The sequence below is a fragment of the Neoarthrinium moseri genome (genome assembly GCF_022829205.1).
Source record: "Neoarthrinium moseri strain CBS 164.80 chromosome Unknown scaffold9_Wmoseri_CBS_16480, whole genome shotgun sequence".
NCBI classification, from domain to species: Eukaryota; Fungi; Ascomycota; class Sordariomycetes; order Amphisphaeriales; family Apiosporaceae; genus Neoarthrinium; species Neoarthrinium moseri.
The window spans coordinates 457,950-482,455 of NW_026055123.1; the positions used below are offsets into that span (position 1 = coordinate 457,950).

The following is a 24,506-nucleotide window of genomic DNA, read 5'->3' on the forward strand; positions in this document are numbered from 1 at the left end:
AACGGATTGGATTATACTCTGTGGCGTGGGAGATGGCAACGTTCAACGGTATTTATACTAGAATCTGCTAGGAAGATGTAGGCTTTTCGAGTAGTCGCACCTCAGATAGCTTGCATCATAGGAAGGATCAATGATAAGCTACTGATTAAGATGCCTGCTGACAAATGATGAGAGTTATCTCCCTACACTTCCCCTAATCATGGTTACAACTGTCCAAGCGTGGCGCAGCTGGCCAATTCCCAGGAGTTGCCAGTTGTGATTCAATGATGTGTAGGAGATATCGCGAGCGCATTCGTAGCACGTTCTTACGTTTGAGGATCTGATTTGTTGGATGGCCCACAACGGGGCAGGCTGCCAAGTATATATAAAGGGTGGCCAAGCCCGATCGCAAGATTGGCACGAAGAGCGCGTTCCAGTCGACATCAAGCGCTAACATTCTGGGCTCGTGGGAAGTTGTTTGCCAACCTTCTTGGCCGAGACGCCATGCCCTCAATTTGGGTCTAAATCGAACCTCCGCCACACAGCCATCCTGAAGCAAGTCTTGGAAACGGCACAATGGGAGGTATCATCCAAAGAATTGACCATGTGCGCTTGGTTCGAATCGAATCTGACTTCACCGAAGCCTCTGGGCGGTTGCGTTGCGATCAACCCTCAATTGGAAAATGCGTCACCGTCGGAATTCCGCGGTTCTGTCCCATTGCAATGGTTCATTTTAAAGAGTCGCATTCGCGCATCGAGGTAAATGTGATGTCGACATAGTGTCTAACTTACCAGATTGACTTCTTTTCCCGCAGGGCTGCTGCCAAGTCAAGACAGATTTGTTTAGCAATCTTTCACAATGGTCAACCTCGGGCCCATAACCAAGGCATGGGACACGTTCACCCCGGGTGAACGGAGGAACATTGCCTTCTATATTCTGGGTATAATGTGTTACAAGTTTGGTCTCGAAGCATTCAACGGCTCCATCTCCGCCCTCATGACCAACAAGTACGACTATGATGCCTGGAGCACAGGCACCGCAAAGCAGACGTTCACCAAACAGCAGTTGGCCGTCGGCCTCAACTACGCCTTCCAATGCGTTGGTTCCATTCTTATCGCACCGCTGATTCAGCGCTACGCAACCAAGAATGTACTATCGGTTGCCATTCTTGTCTTTGGTATCTTCACAGCCATCTTGCTGATCGTGGATGCTGCGACTGGCGGCTCCTTTCCGCCCGAGGAATACCAGCCACCAAACACCCACCCGTCCGACGACGAAGCATTCTGGTACTACGGCCGATACAACAGCGATGGAATCATTCCCGTTTATTGTGTGACTGGTGTCGCCTACGGCATGGTTGAGTTGATCCGCCGCGTCATCCCGCGGGACATCGTCGGCGGCAACGTGCAAAAGCTGCGGAGGATGGACTCGATAGTCCACGTCTTCTACGAGATTGCAGGAACGGCTGGTTCCTTCTGCACAGCTCTTGCCCTGATCCCCAACTTCGGAGCCAACCGAGCTTTCCTCATCACCCCGGTCTGCTTCTCCCTCGCAGCGGGCTTCTGGTTCCTGGTCAGCAAGCTCGGGTTCAAAGCCAAGCATGGTGACAAGCTGGCAAAGCAGCCGTCTTACATCAAGCTTCTGATCAGCGGATTCTACTACTTTGGTCAATCTGTCTGCACCGGTGGCAAAATCATCTTTACGTCCCGCAAATTTGTGTGGTTGATGCCTGGCTATGCCATTGCGCTCTATGGCCACAGGTACCTGGAGAATGGACTCGCTCCCGTGATTGCCCGGCGTTATATGGGACAGTCGTCGTACCAACAGATCATGGTGGGCGGCTCAAACTTTGGCGAGCTTCTCGGCGCCTTATTCGTCTTCCTTTTCACGAACCTCATCCACACACCAATTCCATGGCTGAGACTCGACGGTCTCTTGCTACTAATCGTCTGGTATCTGCCGTTCTTTTATCCTGCCCGTAACCAGATCTCTGAAGCTTGGAAGGTTGCAGCCACCTTCATCCCGATCTCATTTGGTTGGGCTGCTGGCGACGTGTCGCTCGCTGCGTATATTCAGGCTTCATTGGCTCGTCTTGAGAGCACCAGCTCCGAGGTCTCGCCTTTGGGTGCTGTCATGGCATTCCTCTACGTCACATACGTGGTAATTTATGCTGTGGTCTCGCCACTTGTGGGATCATATATCGACAGCTACCAGGGCGACATTCATGAAGTGGTTCTGAACATTGGTGGTGTTCATTTCACCATTATCATGGCCATCGTTCTTGCGGCGACCTTCATTCCCAAGGGCTCTCTCGCCATCAACCCCGAGATGCTCTTTAACGAAAAACTCGACGTGGATCTGACAGACGACGAGAAAGCTATGACCGCACCGCATCAGGAATTTGCAGCCGAAGCCGAGAAGGTTGAGGATACCAACAGGAAAGGGTCGGAAAAATCATCGTTGTGAAAGAAAACCAGGGCTGATGAAATGGTTGGCGGGACTTCTATATCTGCAGTAACCGAAATATAGTCTGAAGTGGATCAGTGTTGGGTATAACATCAACTAGGGGTGGGTCGTGTCATTATAAGTTAGTATAGTAGAATCGACCTGAAGTATGCTATCCAGACTTGCGGTAAAAAAGCAATGAAATCCATGCAGGGATCCGGTGAAAGTTCTCTGACGTTTACGGAAATATGTAGGTATACCTTCCATGGTTGGTTGTACAGTCTATGTGCCCAAGAAGAGCGATTGTGTGACATTAAATCGATGAACACCGACTTGTAGACGAGAATTATGTAGGAAATACCAAGAACTACAAAACTGTTAGTCGCTGGAAGGCCATCTGCTAAACTGACTATATCTCACAGAGAGCCCAATTTGGCGATTACTTGACGGCATAGGGGCTAAGACTCGGAAGAATAGTGAACTTCCATATCCTCCAAGCTACTGACAAGGCAAAAAGGACGGCGACGTTGAGCAACATCGTGTGAAGCACCTCGATAGCTTTAGATTCTTAGAATCGACAGTGAACCCAAGCGGAAGTGTGCGAATGATGCTAAGAGGCCGTAATTCCATGGGTATCTTTGAGCGGTTCCGTGTATTGTACTAAGTCAGCACCGTCTCGTGTTTGGGGTTGGTCGAGGTGGCAGGCATCGGGGTCACTACCTAGGGACTATCTGTACGGCACAGGGATTGCGGTAGGGCGCTGATTCCCACCAATAGCCAAACTTCTAATTGCATGGATTCAACATGCACTAACGAGTGTAGTGCTGATTTTTGGCCTTTGTGAGCTGTTGGTTCTGACCTCTCCAAGGCACCACAGCCCCCCACGCCGGAGTGTGCAAGGGCGCATTCACATATTGGTTTATAGGCTTCCACATTGTCTCTGGTATCCTCCAGCGCGAGCCTGAATGCCAGATCCACGTCATTGATACCAACACAAGTCGGAACCGGGTCGTCGGCGTCAACTATCATACTGCTGACATCTCCTCAGCTACGGACGTCGACGCTGTATTCACTGCAGCCCAGCCGAAGACGATCTTCCACGTGGCTTGCCCAGACTCCACTGTCCAACAGCCAGAAGTCTTTCAAAGAGTAAATGTTGGCGGCGCTCGCAACCTACTCGCATCTACAAAACGAACCAAGGGGGTCCAAGCTTTTGTCAACACTTCCACATCATCTGTCATACACGACAACCTGACCGACCTATTTGACGCCGACGAAACCTTCCCGGTTCTCAAATACCCACAGCAGAAGCGAGTTTACACACTGACCAAGGCAGAGGCTGAGGGAGACATCCTCGCTGCCAACCGTGCAGATGGCGACTCCTCCATGCTGACTGTCTCTATGCGTCCCGCCACTGCATTTGGAGAACGCGACACAGTCTGCATGGGCAAGATTGTTGCTAATGCGCGGGCTGGTAAAGGCAAATACCAGATGGGTCCCGGAGGCAACTTGTATGACTTTGTTTACGTCTCTAACTTAGTCGACGCTCACATCCTAGCTGCTGAAGCACTTTTGAGGGCCTTCGGGCAGCCTCCCCAGCCCCAAGACGCTCGGGTAGATGGGGAGAGCTTTAATGTCACCAACAATGAGCCAGTCTACTTTTGGGAGTTTCAGCGGGCCATCGGGGCATCCGTGGGGCTTCCAGTCAAGAAAGAAGAGATCAAGGTCATCCCCATTTGGCTCGCTTTACTGATGGCCACCATTAGTGAGTGGACGACTTGGGTCTGGACATGGGGAAAGCAACAACCTAATGTCACACGCGAGGCTGTGAAGCTTACAACAATCACGCGCACTTTGAAAGGGGAGAAGGCAAGAAGAATTCTCGGCTACGAACCCAAGGTCAGCATGAGCGAGGGTCTCGAAAGAGCTGAGAAATGGTTTGTTGAAGAGGCGGCAAGGGCGGATGACACCAGAAAGACTGTTTAGCTGGCAGTTGGGTAGTGGCCTGAGAGAAGAGCCTCGCACGTAATCTGCCCCTTTTACCCTGTGATCTTTTGAACGAGACCCGTCTACGAGGTTTGTGTTCAAGCTGTACCTTGATTAGACTATTTAAGGTTCTTGTCCAAATCAAGCAGTCTTGACGCCAGGGCCCTGCGCTCTCGCTTACCTGAATTTCTGTCCCATCTGTCTGAAATACTTCTAAGAACCTTGATCTCTTCTTCACGGCTGGTGTACTCCGCCTCCCCTCATCGATCGTACACCCGTGACTAGCCCCTTTGCTCTTGAGAATTCACCAAGCTTCCAAAACTGTGGTCACACTTTCGACACCAGTGGTTGAAGAACGGCTTTGCAGGCATTGGGGCCATGATTCAGGGGTGCCAAAGCCAAAAGACCGCAGAGAATCTTTTGTCGACGCAAATGGCCAAGCATGGATGATCAGCGGAAAAGATGGTTCAGGCTCTTCTCAGAATCTGGTTGGTAGCAGCATCGGCGATAAGGTAGTAGTGGAGGAGGGCGGGTGGATATCGATACTAAAAGCTATACTGGGGAAACGACACTATTCTTAGCTCAAGGTCATGCGATAACTCGGCAATACTTAGGCACATGAAATCCAAAGAGTTAGGAGGAGGTATAGTGTAGGCTTTAACAGATTACAGTTGCAGTCTCTCCTTAAGCTCTCAAGTTTCTTTCGTAATACTAATTGGGATAGAGTTTTTAGCGTTGATAGATCTTCTGGATGCACTGCCTCTACAAGACATTGTCTGCAAATCGCATACTTGAGGCATCTCTCCCTTTCAACCAAACGTTTGCTGTGATGGTGAGGTGCGTTTGGATACAAGTGTTTGTTGACCGCTCGATTACCATGCACCACGGAGAAATTATGAAGACTTTGCACGACGTGTTGGTTTCTCCATAGTATCGTCCTCGCACCCATGGTGGGAGTCCGTTCCATGAAAAGGGGAATATGTCTGGAGAGTGCAGAAGTGGGCCAACAGCCAAGGTTTGAGGTAGCGAGCCGACACCCGCAATGGGTAGTCTCAGCCGGGGGAGCTGTCCGGCGTCAGCCTTGCCCGCTAAATGTACCCGAACGACCTGCATAAGCGGCCCCCATCCTGCCGAAGTTCTTCATTAAAACCCCTGCTCCTGGTCTGTAATCTTAAAAAATTGGCGGCGGCCGGTCATTAGGAAGGCAGCTTCTTCCGCTAAAAAGAGCCCTGAAACCTAGAAGGACTGCTGGCAGCTGAGACATCGACATCCTGCATCGGCTTTCGCTAGATTTTCGTGTGGAGATCTGCACGCCGGGAGAGAGAAAAGCAAAGCAGTTCACAACGTGCTAGGCGCTAGGCCAAGTGTTGCGCGGGGAAGACTGCGAGAAGCACGAGAGAGAGGCTACTGCATCTAACTAGACGACACTGTTCATTACCCACGGAATCTGCGGGCTTTCTCAGCGAGTGGGCTTTCCGGGACTATTGAAGCCAGATCAATAGTGTTGATTCCGGCAGCTTGACGCCATGTGGGATTCTTCGGACGACAGCGCTGGCCACGAGGCCCGGCGTCTGGTGGTTCAGTCGGCGCGCCTCTTTGGGCGGGATAGTCCGCTGAAGCGTGTTCTAAACTGGAAAGGCCAATCCGTCCCCACTGCGGCCGCCCAGGGTTCAAGATTGCGGGGCTTAATTGCGTGTAAGTCATGTAAATTGCACCTTATTTCAAGGCGGCGAAAGCTAGCTGACTCTGCACCCCGAAAGTATGCGCGGCGCGTTGGCAACGGTTTGCTCCTGCAGCTGCGTATGCCGATTTTGCCGTGCTTTTCCAGCAGAGCTGGCAGGAGTAAAATCGAAGACACCAAGACGCAGAGACCTGTATAGTGTCGTCTAACTACGATGTATGTAGGAACATTACGTAGGCATGGTCGCGAAAGGTGGCTACATGTTTCCACGGACCGCTCCGGACGCCGCGACTGGCTGAGGTACATGATTCACCTAACTCCCTACCTCAATAGGCACCCTCGGTAACTAGGTAACTAGGTGACTACTGGAGCATGTTGTGCTGTCCAGACTGGCTCAAGCTGTTTGTGCGCACAGAGTGCACTATTGTTAGCCAACTCATGACAGGCTTCCTTGGTCCTGCCTGTTCGAGGACGTAAGTTAGGCGTGCATTTATCTATATTCGGATGAGCTTGCATTTGTGTTTCGTCCGCAAAGCACAGCATATGCGTGTCTCTCTTTTTATAGCTGGGTAGTGAAAGGCGGGCAGAGGTGCAAAGTACCACGCACGTCTGGGCTGAGCCGTACTCCGTCAGTGAGACGCTGCTCTCCCGATGCCGTGCCTTTCAGCCTCTGCAGGCCACCTGGTCCCCTTTTATTAATGGCAGTTGTTGGATCGTGCCCCTGTGCAAATCATTCCCAGATCCTTACGTACTGCGACCCTACGTTAGTGTTTGTTGCGGGCATCTCCCGACGCACTCCAACAAAGCCAACGGTAAACTGGGCCTTAATATAACCCAGACCGTAAGTCCCTTTCCCGTCAGCAGAGCCAGGGGGCCGCTGGAAGAGCCAATGACGCCAGAACCAGCGGTCTGATATTGTGAGTTTCCATCCGCAACCTTTTGTTTTGTTTTCACTTCACTTACTTTTGACGTGCGGGATGTGTGTGCATGATCAGACGAAGGCTCCCGCTTAGACTCTGCGACTCGTGAGTGGCACCTCGACTGAGAAGGGCCAACTGCTAACTCGGGGACCTAAGTTGGGTAGTTCGGCCTGGGGTCCATCCCAATATTTAGTGGCAGCACTTTGATTCTTGAAACACCAGCTCAGCCTGCCCCGTCGCCTGGTTGCTCTGAATCCACCCTCGCTCGTTCCGTCGCTCCTAAAAAATCTGTAGATCGTGGGCTTGCAACGTCCTCGCCCTTCTGGAAAGCTTCTGTCCACCATCGACGACACCGGTCATGCGATCCAGCATCATGCTGAAGTGATCAGACTCGATTCCGACCGTGGTAGTCCGAACCTAATGCACCCCCCGTCCTGACGTTTCTGCACTGAAACACAGCCCTGCCCTGCCCTGCGCCTACCACGGTACCGCCCTCGGCGCAAACTTGCAGCAGCTTGGAACAGCAGCAGCAGACGCAGCAGACGCAGCAGACGCAGCCAGCCTGGCACCACCCTCCAGCCCGGCTGACAGGGGCCGCATCGTTGGCGCTCAAAACGCCCTCGATCATGAGATGACTGGCTCAACTCTGACCTGGACGGCATCCCCAACCGTCGAGTCGCCGCCGCCTCATTCGTTCCGCCGCCCGCATTCCACCCCGGAAATCGCACCGGCGCAACAGTCCCAGACGACGAGCCCGCCCGACCATCACCGCTCGCTTAGCCAACAGACGCCGCCCACCTTCGACTTCGACGTCTCTTCTCTGGATTTCGATGGCACCGGTTTCGACCTCACCCTCCCAGTTGCTAAGACATTGAGGCCCAGCTCCAATGAGAAATCCACACCTGCAGAACCCGCAACACACTCGGAGGGCGCAAGGCCCCGGACCGGCAAGATGGGGAGGAGGAAGTCCATTTTAGGCCGCCCGCAGTCCTGGATGCCGACCCCCAAGGCAACGCTCGACGCCGGTCAATACTTGGAGGAGAAGACTTCAGTGCCCACGGAGAGCGTGAGCGTGTTGAATGGCAAGGGGGCCGTCGACGGTTCCAAGCTGCTGCAACCGCCCGATCATGCAAGAACAGCCTCGGTCTCGGGCTCTCTCGCATCTTTCGCACGTCGGTCGTGGATTTCCACCTCGCGGACCCCTTCTCCGTCCGCCAATGACCACACCGAGGCGGCCGACTACGTATCCCACGAGACGCGCGAACGATCCCCAAGCACTTCGTCGAGCAAGACCAAGCTCAAGAGGCTTTCCCGCAAGCGCCAATCGTCAAATGCCGACAGCCTAGAAAGCAAATCGTCTGACTCCCTGACCAAACTTGGTTCCGTCTTTGGCAAGATGAAGGCACGGCCGCAACCTGCCATGGTAAAAGGCGTGCTCAACCACGATACCGAAAGCACTTCGTCCTCGGTAGCCAGCTTGGCGCCCGCCTCCACGACAACACGGCCGTCCAATGCAGCATCTGAGAACACATTCACGTCAGTGCCCGACGACCTCGCCAAGTCATCGTCGAGTGCGCCCATCCGGGACCCACTCTGGTCAGTCTTCAAGAGCTTGGAGTCTGAGTATTCCAAGTTCCAGTCCAAAAAGCCAGCCGAGAAGATGAAGCTGGTACGAAGTGCTCTGATGCCTTTCTTGCGAAACTATTCTTCCCACCCCTCGGACAAAAGGCTCAGCCCAGAGCAAGTCGAACAGAGGGCCGAGATTCTCAACAAATGGTGGACCGGACTTCTGGAACTCTTTGATGGCAGTTCTCAGCAATCTGTGCCCGGGACAGACCGTCCGACCCTGCATGAGGTCACGACACTCGTCATGATGCGCCCGGAATGGCGGCTCTGCACCCCATGCTTTAGGCCATTGTCGGAGAGAGGCTCTCAGGAAACCACGAAAAAGAAAGGTCGAGCCAGAGCCGAAACGTTGAGCGACGAGTCATCGAGCCCCATGGACTCTGACTACATCGCCGAGTCGGCGGAGCACAATGTGCGGAACATGTTCACTGTGAACTTGGTGAGACAGATGGCCATCGTGGTGGACAAGCTGTCACTGAGGTACTCACCCCTAAGCTTAGTCAACTTTGCCGGGAAGGCCTGCGCCTATGCCTTTTTCTTCGCCCCTGGCATTGCTGATGTGCTGGTGCGGCTGTGGGCTCTGACCCCTGACCTCATTCGCCGTGTTGCTGACGAGTTCCGGTTACCACGACGGAGTCAAAGACAAGACGACAACGTTACGGCATCATTTCCACCCGCCTTGAGCGCTCTGGCCTGGACGTCTGTTAGGGACATGTCCAGTTCTCTGAGACAAGCTGCGAAATTGCCTTTGGCCGCTGCAAAGATCGCATGGCACGGCCCCTGGATATCACGATGGCGTGGCCGGGATACCGATCTTTTCTTCATCTTCAGCAAGTACTATTTCATGCTAGCAGAGGAGTTCGTGCCTGCGGACATGCCATTGGCCGAGAAAGGTTGTGGCCCGGCTTTCCTGCTCGTAAACGCCCAAATTCTTGCAAACCTGGACTCGACAGTACACCGACAAGCGGCTGTTAATGCCATGATGATGCCCCTTGCCGATGGCCTCGGGGCTGATGCTTCCGCTACAGCTCTCCCCATTGTTCCAAACAACAATGTTATGAAGGGGATGAGCGAAAATCGTTTGATTGTATTGCTGAAGGACTTCCTTTCCGCGAGCTCGGTTACCCTGACTGCCCCTCGCCATACCTTTGCAGAAGCATTCATGGCATTGATGAAGGCGTCGGCAAAACGAACATCGTCATTCGATCACAACGCCTGCTTTACGTTGTGCGATTTCCTTGAAGAAACCTTGGTCGCCTATGACGGCTATGTTGACGTGCACCGTCCAACGTTGGAATACATCGATTGGCCTTTTTGGCTGGATGTCTGCAAGAAAATCATGCAATCTAACAATACCATGTCTGAAGTTAGAGTCTTGTCATTGATCTTCTCCATCTGGGATGCGATCGCTAGCAATCAAAGTCGCAAGGAAGTCATCTGTTTCGACTGGCTCCTCAAGGAAGAAATTTTTTACAAGTGGTTCAACAACTGGTGTCCTATGGTAAGAGCATATTACATGCGTCTATTATGCTGGCGAATTTGTCGGGACACCGGAAGTGCCAACGACCTCGATGCGTAAGTGTTTCTTGATTCGATCATCAAATTTCCCGCACACTGACATCATCGTAGAAAAATATTCGTCACTGTCGCGACGCGACTAAAGACAGTATGGTCTCATTATCTCTGGCTGAGACAGGATACCGAATCCAAGTGTAAACTTCCTCCCTCGACTGCTCCGTCGTATCCCACACCCGGCAAACGATTCATGATTATCCGCACGGAGGTGCCCGCGACCCAGCCTGGGATGATGATGGGATTTGACGCATTTTCCACTCCAGTTGGTGCTCCCGACACGAATTCAGCTGTTCCGACGACGTTTACGGAATTGCTGCCAGCCACAGAAGATCAGCCTGTCCACCACAAAAAGAAGTGGAACGTGTTTGGCAAAGTCATATCCTTTGGGGGATCCAGCAATACGAATGACTTGGAGTCTTTAAGGCGGGAGACTGCAGCCGCTCGAAAGCCTCCTCCGCCACCCAAGCATATAACTGATACTGTAACGCCTCCGGCGTCCGACTCTGACAGCCTTGGGTCCGCGCCTACTTACGAGGCCATGCAGTTCATCTTCAGGTTCACTCTCTCCTGGAATGCTCCGAACAGCATACCACCGCCGAACCGCATCTTGACCAGACCCCGACTCCCAACACCAGCTCAGTCATGGGTCAACGCCAAATTAAAGAAATTGGACGGAGGCGTGGCACTGCCTCCCGCCGGCCGGCCAGCTCCTACAAGGGCCGTTTCTGGTAGCGTGAGCACAGGCCTCATTGAAGAGGCAAAGAATGCGAACTCTTCGGAAGTTAGCCCAACTCTCCCCAGAATTTCCACCAATTTCCATCGCCGCGACAGTGCCGGCCCTAAGAGTCCCCAGACCAACAAGAGCAGCGACGAAGAGCAGCAATATTTCAGTCCCATGACCCCCACTTCCGAACCCGTTGTCCAACCAACTCAGCCACAAGGTGTCTTTGCACAACCGTCGACCTACGCTGGTCGTGCACTTGCTGAATGGAGCCTCATCGTAGCTGAGTGCAACAGTTTCGTGGATCGGAGACGAGATGAAGGAGTCCTCGGGCTCAGTGAAGTGGAGGTTCCTTCCCTCGGCGTCGAAGGATTCCGGAAGATAGGCTAGGCGCATGATGATCTATGATCCATGAGATCTACCTTACTCTCGTTCACCACCACAAATAGGCCTGGCGAAGTGCCAGAAACGGCCCCCGCTCGCATCTCGCAGTACATCCCTGGCGGGGTGTCGCCTCAGGGCTGCACGAATTATCGGAAATCAGAAGCACGCTGGCGGCCACTCGTAACCTTTTTACGACATGTTACATTCTTCAATCAACTACATCTCCGGAGTTTCTTCTTCTGCTTGGTAGTGTTTTTGTTTCCACAACATTCGGATGGCGTTTTCATACATTCCACCCCGGCGTTGAAGGTTGAAGGTTGATGGAAATGGAATTCGAACTTCACGATCCTTATTATGACTATAGAAAACGGCCTGAATCTTTTTCTGGATCACGCTATACACCCTTGACATTGCCGGAGATAGGCGAAAGAAGGTTGAGCAAATGCACCTTCTGGTTGGGACGAATGTATCGCATAGAGAGCAAGGACTTCGCACATATACATCGGTTCATCTGCTCTGGCAAGATAGTGAGAGCATATAAGGGGGGTTTTTCCCGCAACCTTGCGATGGACTTGGGCCCATTTGATACCCGGCTTCCACAGCATGACCATGTACTATATACAATTGACAGTCCAAAGGACTAAATGACCTGGAAGACGTGCATCCGGCGTTACTTTTTAAGGGGCAATCGTTTCGTCTCAAGGCGCAAGACCTGGCAGTACAACGGATAGGGAGATCAATATGGTGTCTCGCAAGTCTCGTGCGACAACCAGCAGTCAAATCTTTTGCGAAACGTGTTGGTTCCGTCTTTGTCGCGTGGTGCTGTCCCCAGATTATGTAGCTCCCCATGGCCGAGTAGCGCATCTAGCACATGGCCATTTCTGTATTCTCTCGGACAAAATAGGTTGGCTCCCAAATGCCGGAGAACTACGAAGACAGCATCCTGTTTCTAAGCCTCTTGAATTCAAAGTTGTCTGTATCGTCAGAATACCGTAGACTTAGGCTTATCGACGGGACGCAACATCGCCCTGATTCAAGCAATCCAGATTCACCTACATGCCGCTAGCGCCCAAGGCAGATACTGAGTGACACACGATCAGAGCAATTTGAAACATCTCATGCGCCTGGCCTCATCAGTTTCTGTTGACAAACCGGGTTCGCTGAGATTGAGGGCGCTGCTGCCTTGTGGTGTTTTGCCTGGTGTAGCGAGGCCGGGGTGACTCATAGATAACCTCTACAAAGCATGCTCTATATGGACGCAAGTAATGATCATACATGCCACACAAGAACTTCAGACCAGGTAGCTTAATTGTGTAAAGCATTATCAAGAATTATTTGGATTAATCAATGCTGGTTCAAACCCAGCCCTGGTCCCGCCCTTTCTTTTTTCGACCTTTTTTTCGGTCCTTCTCTTCTAACTGCTGATTTAGGCTTTGCAGAGAAAGTTCATCCAGCTTAGGAATCAAGGCATCTATTACTCCTCAATTAGGACGGTATAGGCTCCACTAAGTTTGCTTTTTTCTTTGTCACATCGTGCGACGTTTACAGGGCAAGTGGCGCACTTCATACCTGGCACACTTAGCGTGGAATAACAGTTTTGAACGAGAAAGTAGTTCCGTATATTTTCTGAAAATATATGCTTTTTTTTTGGGCATGCTTAACGTAGAGCCCTAGTGCACATATCTGAATGAAACGACAGCTTCGCCTCCGTGTCCAGCCTTCGATCCTTTAATCTGGCTGTGACTCACAGTTCCCCGCTGTTCCTCTTCTTCGAATTTCTCGTTCTGCTTCTTCAAGTAATACCTAGAAGGGTAAATATTGGTTAGCCACCTCACTTCTGTCTCGTTACGTAGTGCGGCTGTGGATACGGCATCGCAGCACTTCGCTGAGTGTGTTGAGTACTTACTTGATATAGATTGCCATGCCTCCGCAGACTACGCAAGCACCGGACATCACACCTCCACCAGCGTAGTACCTTGGCTTTTGGCTATCGGGGAACATGTAGGCCGTGTACCAGTGAGCCATTCCTGCACTGTAAAAGTAAACGTCAGTTGATAAAGATTGAAAATCACTATGAGGGTCACTTACGCCATGAAATTGACGATGGCCAATGCGGCGGCTCGCTTTGCCCTTGGGCGTGGTAGCGATGCACTGACCCAACTCACGCAGAGGTTATAGGGTGAGTATGAGCCGCCAGTCATCAGGAACATGGAGAAGTATCGTCCCCCATTGGTTGGTACGAACATGGCCTTAGAGAAGAAGTCAGCATGGGTTTGCCAGAGAGTGCCAAGCTGGTTAGATGGCAAACTTACAAGAAGGTTTCCGAGGAGAGCAAAAGCCATGGGAATAGCAATATGGTAACCCCGTTCGTGCGTGTGTGATGCGTGGAAAGACACCGCAAGCGAAACGAAGAAAGCGAAGAAGTACGGTGGAGCCGTCAGAAGCAACGTCGTGGTTGAATTGAAGCCCAGCGTACCGACGATCGAGGGGAAGAAGTTGTTGAAGGACTGTGCAGTAATGAGAGCCATTTGCATGATTACGAACATGCAGAGCTTCGGGTCGATTAGAGCCTGCTTGAGGCCCCACCAGATGGACTCCGGATCCTCGTCCGCGATGCCGGCATTCTCCTTACGAATACGCCATTCCTAAGAGATTCTGTTAGTATATTGCAATTCAAGGTCACGCCATCGTGTCCTTACGGCAATCAGCTGCAATTCCCGAGGAATGAACATGTGCTTGCTTTGCAACGGGTAATCTGTCAACAGGGGCAGAAGCAGAATAGCGATGACAACAGTCATTGAGCCCTCGATGATGAACAGCCATTCCCAAGCAGGTCTTCCGGCAGCCCCCTCCATACGAGATGTGATCCCGGCGGCGATCAGCCCAGAAAACGCAGTGGCCATCATATTACCACCGTAGAGGATTGCGACTCGCGGTGGAAGCTCGGCTCGTGTGTACCAACAGCTCATTAGGACGAAGACAGCTGGGAGAAACGGCGCTGCATCGTGAGTCAGCCTACGTAGTCTTCTGCATTGGGAGTATTATGGGCTACGAACCCTCGACAAGTCCCAACAAGAACCGGACGGAAGCCAGCTGGGCAAAGTTCTTGGTAAAGCCTTGACACATGGAGATGACTCCCCAAAGTGATGTGATAAGACAGATGTAGTACGAGGGGTAGACCTTGCCAATGATCATGTTCGAGGGCACTTGTGTTATGCAGTCTGGGAAAATGTCAGCTGAGTGAAATTGCGTCGTGTCACCAGTACAGGCACTGACAGCCAACGTAGAACATCAGCAGACATGTGTTGTATTCCTCGTTCGAGATTCCCAGAGTCTCGGTCAACCCGACGATCTTGGCACTTGCAATATTGTTTCGGTCTCTATAAGCCGGATTAGACGTCTTTCCTCTGAATGATGGATATATTCTAGTCTTTACAGGATATTGAGGAGAAAGAGTAGAAAGACCACTGGCATCAGCGTCATATCAAGGCGCCGCGTCAAGCGACGTTCGAGGCGCTTGCAATCATCTTGTGTTAGATGGGCAATCTCCTCTGGCAGTGGGAGGTCATCTGGAAGCAGGTGTGCCGGCTTGTCGTAGTGCTCTGCAGTATCCTTTGGGGGAGTGATAGTGTCAGACATAACGACGACTGGAGAACCTCAGAAGTGGTAATTGTTCACAGAGAGTTGTTGCCTCTTCGTCCTCGCACTGGTTGTAGCCAGCGCAGGCATCTCCATATACTGCTGACCGTATTCGTGCCAAGTACCAAAATCGCTAAGCCCATTATCATGCCACCAGTGTCCCCGAACCATGCACTCGGGGGACACGGAGAGAAGACCGCTGCTTCTTCCCCGCATTCCAGGGCCATGTAATTGCGGGGACCCCAGAAAGATATCCTGTGACGGTCCCGGGGCTATGATCGCGCTTGAGTCAAAGGGCTGATGTGCCGTCGGTGAGAAGGCCAACTCCACTGTTCAGGGGCTAGGAACAAGCAACCCGTTAGCGCCATGCGGAGAAGACCAAGGTCGCAACCAGCCAAGCAATCCAGGTTCTTTTTGTTTTCCGCTGCGGCACTGAGGGCCGAGCTTGATGGGACACATTGGATATAGACATTGCGATGAAGAGCCGTATCTTTCGCCTTGGTATCTCATGTTCAAAATGCAGGTGGCCCGCAAGTCTGATCGAATTATACCAATTACCTACACGACAGGTTGCTAATATGGAACGAGCCAGTGCTAGTCCTATAGATGTGACATGACATGCGGAAAGTCGCTTCATGGACTTGCAAGTCTGTATTGTGTATATGTCTCAAGCCGATGCTGATTGAAAGGCCTTTTTATTTACGGGTGTCAGGGGCTCTCCTATGAATTCTCCCTTGTCCCCAACGACAGCCATAATATTCTTCATAGCGTTAAGCTCGAAGTTGATTCTTGTGTTCAGTGCACCTCCTGCAATGTGCGTTGTGAGTGTCACATTCTCCATGGCTGCAAGTTCTTTCGAGACTTGAGGTTCATGGTAATGTACGTCAAGACCTGCGGCGGATATTTTGCCGCTCTTCAGCGCTTTGATCAGTGCTTCCTCGTTAACGACAGGCCCTCGTGCGGTATTGATTAGCCGTGATCCAGGCTTCATTGCAGCGAATGCCTCGGTACTAATCAGATCCTGGGTGTGTGAATTTAACGGTGTATGTAGACTGACACAGTCCGCCACTGCCAGGAGTTCATTCAATGAGGAATGAAAAGTTGCATCAAGCGTTTTCTCCTCCTCGTCAGATGCCCTAACCACGTCATAGTAGTGTATCTTCATACCAAGTGCAGTCTTTGCCTTGTAAGCAAGCTTCTTGCTGATGTTTCCTAGACCGACTATACCAAGCACATGCCCTCGAGGGTTGGCAGATATGGTCGCTATGAGCTTGTGTGTGGCGTTGAATTGGTCGGGGTCGCATGTTCGGGCAGCTAACTGAGATCGAGTGAAATTGCGAAAAACTGATAGGATCATGTACAGGCCGGTATCCGAGACTGCCTCGTCACTCGCGCCGGCACCGTTTGCGTACCATATCTTACGCCGACCCATAGCATCGACATCAGCCCAGTTGAAGCCCGCGCCGGCTGAGGCAAAGATTCGAACTGAGGATGGCAACAGTGTGATGAGCTCTTCGTTCCAGTCCCCCATTTCACCACCAGTCTGGAAGTGTGGTCGGTATATCGCAGAGAAGTCGCCAAACTTTCTCTCCTGGAGAGCCTGTATAAACGATGCTCGATCCAGGCACTCATTTCGCACCACCCGGAATCGTTTGCAGAATTCGTTATCGTAATAATCTTGGTTGTATTTGATCGGTTCCCCGATATGTAAGATAATAGGCTTCGACATTTTGTCTAAGAAACAACTTTCGAGAGCCAATGCGTCTAAGTGAACAGAGTTCCTCAGACCTCCCCGTGCGGATGCATTTTGACCAATTTACGAGTCTCCAATAGCACCCCGTCTCCCGAGCTCGCCCCCGAGTCCCCCGAGTATGGGGTTGGAGATGTGCGGGGAAGGGGCCGTTAGGGTGGGGAAACGGGGGACCGGAGAGAAGACCGATACGAAATGTCGGCGACATCATCCCTCGAAATTCGATCAAGTAGATGCAAAAGGCAAAATTCGAGTCAATTAATTGGCTGTAGCGTGGGGTATTTCGGCGCTAGGAAAGATGGCCGGTAGGGGTAGTAACTGATCTCTAAAATCGAAGCTCATTGATTGACCTCCTTGCGTTGGCATCGGTCCCTTGATGTCAAACACGCTGTTGTAACTCGACTTTTGCACACGATGTCCACAACGCAAGTCTCTTTTGCTGAGCTCCGCAGGCATGACAAGAAGGAGGATTGCTGGATCGCTGTGCACTCGAAAGTATGGGATCTGACCGAGTTCATTGATGAACACCCAGGCGGATCGGAAAGTGAGTCGGCTCCAATTGCAAGCATGTCATCACCATGTCTGATCCTGACTGGGCAACAGTCCTTCTCAAGTGTGCAGGTACCAACGCAACACATGAGTTCGATGCGGTCCATGCACCCGGGATACTCGAGGAAAACCTTTCAGATGATAAGCTGAAGGGGATATTAGAAGAGGCAAGCAGTGATGTACCGCCCAAAGGTGCTGTGAGCGAGGCCAGGGAGAAGAACGAGGCATCGCATGAACAAGATTCCCAAACCAACCCAGAGTTACATACTCTGATCAACGCAGCAGACTTTGAAAGGGTTGCCAGCAAATCCCTGACCCCTAAAACGTGGGCTTTCTACTCGTCAGCAGCTACAGACCTCATAACACATCAGCAGAACAAGGCTCTGCTGCGACGCATTATGATTCAACCACGAATTCTACGAAATGTCAAAGACGTGGATTTTCGTAGGAAGATACTTGGTCATAATAGCAATGCCCCCTTCTTCATAAGTCCAGCCGCTATGGCCATGTTGGCCCACCCAGATGGTGAACTGGCTCTGGCAAAAGCCGCAAAGACCGAAGGAATCATACAATGTGTAAGTCGAGGGTATTCATGTCATGAGCAAGAGATATTAATATGCCATTCAGATCTCAAACAACGCCTCGTATCCTCTTGGAAGCATAGTGGAATCAGGAGACCCCCAACAACCATTCTTCTTTCAGCTTTATGTCAACTCCGAGAGACACAAGACGACGGAGCTCCTACTCAAAGCTAAGGAACTAGGAATTAAAGCAATTTTCCTCACAGTAGATGCACCGGTGCCCGGCAAGCGCGAAGCAGACGAACGCATCGCGGCCGGATCCATTCAGTCCGCTATCAGCGGAGCCAAAGCTACGAATGACAAGAAAGGAGGCGGTCTTGGGCGTTTAATGGCCCAATACATCGACAAGTCCCTTACGTGGTCCGACCTAGCTTGGATCAAGGAGACCTCCGGACTTCCGATTGTTCTCAAGGGAGTACAGAATGTGCAAGATGCAAAGATGGCGGTTGAATATGGCGTTGATGGTATCATGTTGAGCAATCACGGTGGGAGATCGCTAGACACGTAAGTCAACTCTCGAGAACAGTCTGTGCATTGCTGATTTGAGGGACTTCAGAGCCCAGCCTGCTATTCTGAACCTCGTAGAGCTCAGAATGAAAGCGCCTGAAGTGTTCTCCAAGCTGGAAGTCTATGTAGATGGCGGCTTTGAGCGTGGCTCAGATATTCTCAAGGCCATTGCACTTGGTGCAACTGCCGTGGGTGTTGGACGGCCGTACTTATACTCCTTGGTCTATGGTCAAGAAGGTGCCGAGCACTTGACACAGAGTAAGTCCACAAAGCTTGAGTATACTTGAATAGCTGCTAACTAGACAAAGTCTTGAAAGATGAGATCGAAGTTTCGATGAGGTTATGCGGAATTACCGACCTGGAACAGGCTTCGCCGGACCTGCTTAATACTTCCGACATTAATCATCTAGTGAGGTCATCGAACAAGTTCCCCGCCGTACCATGGAAAGTTGAAAGAGCAAAACTATAGATATCCTAGATACTAAATGACACATAGAATATATAATATGAGAATTGCTCAATTCATTGCAAGTGATGACCAAAAAGAGCAGGATGACCATCCGATATAACAGCGGGCTTCAGCAAAACAGGAAGAGCTCCATTTCACCCTTTCAAACTCAGAAAGTCACTACAGGACGAATTGAACAATCACTACTTCGTACAATACACCTCTTGATGCTAGTGAAATACAAGTTGACCTTGATGTTGACAAGTTTGCAACAACGATAACGAAACACATGGCCCACACGATACCATGACTAAGAAGCGACTCAGACCAAAACATTGCTTCCATTCCTACATACCCTCGACATTTCTTGGCCGGTACCCAGCTTCTAAAAGTTCACACTCTTCATCCGTCAGCTTGACTTTTAGCGCATCCACAGCCTCCTTGATTCGCCTCTCGTTGCTGAGCCCCACGATCGGCCAGCAACCCTTGTGTAGAACCCACGCCATTGCCACCAAAGCCATGCTGACTCCTTTACCCTTCGCGACGGTTTCAACGGCATCTACGATCTCGAGATTGGCGTCTGCGAACCACTTAAGCGTCTTTTTGTCTGCCTGGCTTCTGATACTGCTGTCGTCTTTCGTGTCCAAACTCGATGAATTTGGCTTCGCCAACATGCCCCTTGCGAGGGGGCTCCACGGGATAACACCAACGCCGGTCTCGCGACAGAACGGCAGCATCTCGCGCTCCTCCTCTCGGTAAAGGAGGTTATAGAAAGGCTGCATGCTCACGAACTCGGTCCAGCCATTGAGCTTGGCCGTGTACTGCAGGCGTGCGAACTCCCATGTATACATGGTCGAGGCACCGAGGTATCGCACCTTGCCACTCACGACGACTTCGCGCAGCGCACGCATGATCTCTTCAGGGGTCGTCTCACGATCCAGCCGATGCAATTGGAGGACATCTAAGGAGTCTGTCAGCGTGAAGGCATGATACACGTGTTCGGAAACTCGCACCGATGTAGTCGGTGCCCAGCCGTTCTAAACATCGATCGACGGCTTCGAAGATGTGCTTTCGACTGAGACCCATTTGGTTGACGAGTGGCCCGTCGTTTACTGAAGCTGGTCGCGAGTCATCATCCATGACCGGGTTGTATATTTTGGTCATGATGACAACTCTACTCCTAGGGATGTTGAATTTTTTCAGGGCTTTTCCTATGATAACTTCAGACTTGCCGTTGGAGTAGGTGTCCGCGGTATCCTTATAGAGTAAGCGTTGAAACCATTATGATGGTGTAGGGCATATTCACCCAAGTGTTGATTCCATGATCATAGGCTGCCTTGATGACATTCAAGCTTTCCTCCTCGTCCAAAATCCACGGTGACCCTTCCCATTTACTAGATCCGAAGGACATGCATCCAAGAATGATCTTAGAGACCTTGAGTCCACTCTTGCCTAATCTTCGATTGTCAAAAGAGCGTTCACAAGTTGTAGAGACTACACACCTTGTGTATTCCATGGTAGAGTGTCGGCGTGGTGACACTTCGCTGGCAATGGTGGCAGTGCTCAGTGGTTAGTCAGCTCTGGCATAACAGGCAGATAGTATGCAGTGACTAAATTGCGCTTAGTATAGTTATGCGTAGAATTGAGGGTGCTCGCGTAGTTGACCGACGACTGTACCGTACCTATCGATCGTCAAGCCCCGCCCCGGATTGCCAGTTCGGAGACCTGCCGGTGTTCTCGCCGACAGCGCGGAAACCTCCCTGATTGGCTAAAAACAGCTGGAATCATCCATATGGGGCAATGCGACTCTCCCCTGTCGTCAGCCATCATTCCACCCGGACGAATTCGCTACTGGGGTAAGATTTATGCGCTCGACATTTCCAAACGAGCAACCCACCATCTGCGAACGCCTCTGCTAGTTCACGGCTTATCGCATCCATTCAGTATCTACTATACGGTTTCCTCCGTTCGAAAGTGGCACACAAACCCAATCCTTCGACCTCTCACTATCCATCACCAAATCTATTCAAAGATGTCCAGCGCTGAGCGGATATTGATCACGGGCGCCGCGGGTTTCATAGGACAGGGTCTCACAACTGCTTTGATACATTCGTCTCCGAATGTCACCTTAACCCTGACCGATGTCATTGAGCCCTCAATACCGGCAGCCGTATCGAATGACGCCAGCCGTATCACATCTGTGAAGAGCGACTTGACAGATGCGGCAGCTATCACATCTCTGCTTTCTACATCTTACTCGGCTGTATATCTTCTGCACGGACTCATGTCTGGCGGCGCAGAAGCGAACCTTGAGCTAGGCTGGAGGGTCAATTGGGATAGCCATCGGTAACCAGACATCTACTAGCCCGCAGTTCACATCAAAAGTAATGCTAATACGTGACAGCTCCATGCTAGACCATCTCCGCCACCACGCTCCAGGAACAAAAACAATCTTTCCCAGCTCCCTAGCGGTCTACGGTCCATCTTCTGCTAGTGATGTGACCAGCGAGTTGACTTGCCCCCTGCCACAGTCGAGTTATGGAGCGCAGAAGCTCATGGTGGAGACCTACATCAACGACTTCTCGCGTCGTGGGCTACTCGATGGACGCATAGTGCGCCTGCCAACCGTAATCGTCCGACCCGGTGCACCGTCTGCTGCGGCAAGCTCGTTTGCGAGTGGTATCGTAAGGGAGCCTTTGAATGGAGAAACAAGTGTATTGCCAGTGTCTCGAAATCTCGAGATGTGGGTTTGCAGTCCGCAGACTGTGGTAAGCAACCTTGTGTTCGTCAAGGATATCCCCAAAGAGAACTTTGGCAAGAGCAGAATCGTAAACCTGCCCGGCATTACAGTTACAGTGCAGCACATTCTGGACGCCCTGGATTCGGTGGGTGGTAGCAAGGCGACCAGTTTGATCGAGGAAGCAAGGGACCCCAGCATTGAGGCTATAGTTGGCAGTTGGCCAGCAAAATTTGATATTTCGAGGGCCACCAGCCTAGGGATGAAGGGAGACGTGACATTAGTGGAGACAGTGAAGGCCTTTGCTGATAGTCTTAAGTCGTAGGATACGGATGAGCGACGGAGGAATGTTACGTTAGGAAACTAGGACTAAGATCGTTCGTTTCGAAAGCGGTTGGGCCGTTGCCAAGATGCATTGCGGATGCACCAAGGTTCATGTTGAAGTCCATGAGGAAATTTGCATCGAATATGGTGTTGTCGCCTTCGAATCCAAGATCCCCAAAGTCTGGGAACGTGTTCGTCTCCAGTCCCGTTGGGAGCGTCTCCGAGTATCTGGTTGTTTCTTGTGGATTCTTTGACTCTTTCAGCGTCTGAACAATCTTTTCGAGCCCATTTGCCATCATGCTGACTAGGTGAAACTTCCCCGCCGCTGTAGAGTGGTACAAATCAATAAGCCTTGTGATCAGCTCAATGACTACGGTTCTTTCGAGAAGCTGGTCGCCGTATGTCATGGCGAGTTTTGCCAGAAACATCGACGCGAAGGCTGTCATCGAGTGCATGTATGAAGGTATACCTATCAATGCTGGTTGGATCTCTGGGTCGTTAATCAAAGCGTTGATGATTGCAACTGCGGCGGTGGTCGCAGAGGCAGCCGAGTCGAGAAAGTACGACGGGATCTCGGCATTCCGTAGCCCGCGGAACACATGGCTATATAAGTGCAACTTGGCAAAGTGAAAGTGGAGTAAGACACCCTTTCTTGGGAATCGTCCAATATGCTCATGGTGTTCTGGGAGCAGAGGATATCAACAAACACCGTAGAATGAAGATGAGGAATGGAGCATCACGTACCAAGAAGTGCAGTTGACCATTGCCCAAGCCACTGGTCTAGTCTACAGATAGCGTTAGTTAGAAGTCTGATAGTAGTATAACGTAGTACTCTGGGAATAGCAGGGCTAACTTACTGACGCCCGAAGCTGACAATCTGCATAGAATACACTTGTGGCACAGGCTCGCCTGTATCAGGGCCGAAGAGGTCGCGGATGCTATGTATTATATTCAATAGAGCGACTTGGCTCACAAGGCGCTTATCTTCATTGGTGGTGATAGACGATTGAATGAATGCATCCCAACCTTGAATCACGAAGTCTTCGCGAATGACTGATGGACGGCCATATAGTGTCGATAGATGCTGATCGCATATATATAAAACGTACCATAACCGTACGTAGTCAGCCGATTCCTCATTCCCATCTTGAACGGCTCTGTTATAATGATTTGCAAGGTTGAATTCGGTGGCTCGTCTTATGGCGTAGCCGGAAACTGTCCAATTTATCTCCGACAGCCAATAAGAGGCAATGCACTAACATATTTATTAGCCTTTGGCATGCGCGCTCAAGTAGAGATTGTGCTCATTGGGCAAATGGCGTTGAATAAATGCCAATGCGGCACGGTCCTGAGTACTCAGGTTGAGTTGACTATAAGTATTGCACTCACCATGGCTCTCAAATAGTCCCTGTCAATACGACGGTTGAAGATTGAAGCGGCAAGGAGTCTTCGAAACTCTTTGCTACAGATGCCATAAAGGGAGTTACTTTGGTGATCATGTAGAGCAGCAACCGTGAGAATTGAAACAGCAAGGATGCGACTACTACGCCGTAAAGCGTCTAGCGTCTTATGGCGCCCTCCTATCCCATACATGAAATGGTCCAGGTGGTTCATGTAAAGGTGGAAAAGCCGTTGCGCGTCCTCGAGTGGCAATGTGCCTCTTGAGATGAAGTCGTCTAAGACAGCTCCTGACCGCCTTGGCGCACTGTCTGGCTCAACGGCATCTGGGGAACGCAGGGCGCTGAGTTTCGTGAGGTGATACAGAGACTGAATCGGAACCTTTGGCAGGTCATGGTCGTCCTCCGGGGAGACTTTTGGTGACACGTCGCAAGAAGGCAGAACTTCGTCCACGTGGTGGAACTCACTTGGCTCTTCTGAGCTTGGAGTGTGTGGTCGCTGTTTCGGGCTTTGTAGCCGTCCAAGAGGAGGCAGGTTCAGAGTGCTCATAACTTTTTGGAGGCTGCTATGTATCATCTCAATGTCATGCACCATCGCCTCGGAAGACCTACGAAACCCCGTTAATAAGCCATTGATGCATATGCTGCACCACGAGGCTGTCGCGTCAGACCCTTGACCTCACGAAACGGCGGCACTTACTCTGAGCGTTCGCTAATCAAGGTCTGAAGACTCTTGTTCAGCACGCAGCCCTAGGACCACGCCAGTCAGGGCATGCTTTGCCAGTATACCAGCACAGGACTCACGAGTTTCTTCTCAGAACACCTTCGACAAGGCGGCCCGGACTCATCCATGATGCATTTGATCTGCAAATCTTGTTAGCCGCCTGTTTAGTGACACCTCCGATTGCGGAACGATCAACAGACCTTGTGCTTGCGACATGCTGCGCAGGCTTTTACCTTCCTCGAGATATTAGGAATTGGCGCGGGCTCGCTCGTTGGCGCGGCATGGGATGTATGTGGATGGTCGATGAGGGAGTATTTCCGAGGCTTCGAGGCTCCCGGAGCTGACCCGTCATCGGTGGCAGCTTGCTCCCATGGCCGTTTCGACATCTTGTCATTCGAGATCGAGCGCCTGACCTGGCGATGTTCATTGGAGGTGAGGGGAAGTTTCTTGCATTGGGTGCTAGTCATGGGGGAAAACTGGGACGTTCGGGGGATGTGGAGCAGGTGGATAACGCCAGCCAGATCAGTCCAAG

At 51.4% G+C, this 24,506-nt stretch overlaps 10 protein-coding genes across 10 annotated transcripts; 6 read left to right on the forward strand and 4 right to left on the reverse strand.

Annotated features, from left to right (window-relative positions):
* Nucleotides 1–838: 838 nt before the first annotated feature.
* JN550_003736 (uncharacterized protein) lies at nt 839–2,446 on the forward strand (the record flags this gene model as incomplete). The annotated part of the gene is made up of 1 exon (XM_049315173.1): nt 839–2,446. One exon carries the CDS (start codon nt 839–841, stop codon nt 2,444–2,446), a length of 1,608 nt encoding a protein of 535 aa, XP_049174306.1.
* A 177-nt stretch (nt 2,447–2,623) lies between these two features.
* Nucleotides 2,624–4,411, forward strand: JN550_003737 (uncharacterized protein; the record flags this gene model as incomplete). The annotated part of the gene is made up of 2 exons (XM_049315174.1): nt 2,624–2,675; nt 3,294–4,411. 2 exons carry the CDS (start codon nt 2,624–2,626, stop codon nt 4,409–4,411), a joined length of 1,170 nt encoding a protein of 389 aa, XP_049174307.1.
* Nucleotides 4,412–5,937: 1,526 nt separating this feature from the next.
* On the forward strand, nt 5,938–6,257 carry JN550_003738 (uncharacterized protein; the record flags this gene model as incomplete). Its single annotated transcript, XM_049315175.1, has 2 exons — nt 5,938–6,106; nt 6,172–6,257. The coding sequence occupies 2 exons, from the start codon at nt 5,938–5,940 to the stop codon at nt 6,255–6,257; spliced, it is 255 nt and encodes an 84-aa protein (XP_049174308.1).
* A 1,386-nt stretch (nt 6,258–7,643) lies between these two features.
* JN550_003739 (uncharacterized protein) lies at nt 7,644–11,324 on the forward strand (the record flags this gene model as incomplete). The annotated part of the gene is made up of 2 exons (XM_049315176.1): nt 7,644–10,213; nt 10,268–11,324. 2 exons carry the CDS (start codon nt 7,644–7,646, stop codon nt 11,322–11,324), a joined length of 3,627 nt encoding a protein of 1,208 aa, XP_049174309.1.
* Nucleotides 11,325–12,988: 1,664 nt separating this feature from the next.
* JN550_003740 (uncharacterized protein) lies at nt 12,989–14,957 on the reverse strand (the record flags this gene model as incomplete). Its single annotated transcript, XM_049315177.1, has 8 exons — nt 12,989–13,121; nt 13,225–13,350; nt 13,407–13,567; nt 13,631–13,963; nt 14,018–14,316; nt 14,375–14,539; nt 14,595–14,698; nt 14,755–14,957. 8 exons carry the CDS (start codon nt 14,955–14,957, stop codon nt 12,989–12,991), a joined length of 1,524 nt encoding a protein of 507 aa, XP_049174310.1.
* A 667-nt stretch (nt 14,958–15,624) lies between these two features.
* On the reverse strand, nt 15,625–16,686 carry JN550_003741 (uncharacterized protein; the record flags this gene model as incomplete). The annotated part of the gene is made up of 1 exon (XM_049315178.1): nt 15,625–16,686. One exon carries the CDS (start codon nt 16,684–16,686, stop codon nt 15,625–15,627), a length of 1,062 nt encoding a protein of 353 aa, XP_049174311.1.
* Nucleotides 16,687–17,121: 435 nt separating this feature from the next.
* On the forward strand, nt 17,122–18,813 carry JN550_003742 (uncharacterized protein; the record flags this gene model as incomplete). Its single annotated transcript, XM_049315180.1, has 5 exons — nt 17,122–17,251; nt 17,311–17,831; nt 17,884–18,341; nt 18,394–18,602; nt 18,653–18,813. The coding sequence occupies 5 exons, from the start codon at nt 17,122–17,124 to the stop codon at nt 18,811–18,813; spliced, it is 1,479 nt and encodes a 492-aa protein (XP_049174312.1).
* A 326-nt stretch (nt 18,814–19,139) lies between these two features.
* JN550_003743 (uncharacterized protein) lies at nt 19,140–19,956 on the reverse strand (the record flags this gene model as incomplete). Its single annotated transcript, XM_049315181.1, has 2 exons — nt 19,140–19,753; nt 19,806–19,956. 2 exons carry the CDS (start codon nt 19,954–19,956, stop codon nt 19,140–19,142), a joined length of 765 nt encoding a protein of 254 aa, XP_049174313.1.
* Nucleotides 19,957–20,824: 868 nt separating this feature from the next.
* Nucleotides 20,825–21,854, forward strand: JN550_003744 (uncharacterized protein; the record flags this gene model as incomplete). Its single annotated transcript, XM_049315182.1, has 2 exons — nt 20,825–21,138; nt 21,197–21,854. 2 exons carry the CDS (start codon nt 20,825–20,827, stop codon nt 21,852–21,854), a joined length of 972 nt encoding a protein of 323 aa, XP_049174314.1.
* Nucleotides 21,855–21,879: 25 nt separating this feature from the next.
* On the reverse strand, nt 21,880–24,360 carry JN550_003745 (uncharacterized protein; the record flags this gene model as incomplete). Its single annotated transcript, XM_049315183.1, has 7 exons — nt 21,880–22,535; nt 22,598–22,638; nt 22,711–23,108; nt 23,243–23,858; nt 23,951–24,000; nt 24,055–24,114; nt 24,175–24,360. 7 exons carry the CDS (start codon nt 24,358–24,360, stop codon nt 21,880–21,882), a joined length of 2,007 nt encoding a protein of 668 aa, XP_049174315.1.
* Between the last annotated feature and the right edge of the window lie 146 nt (nt 24,361–24,506).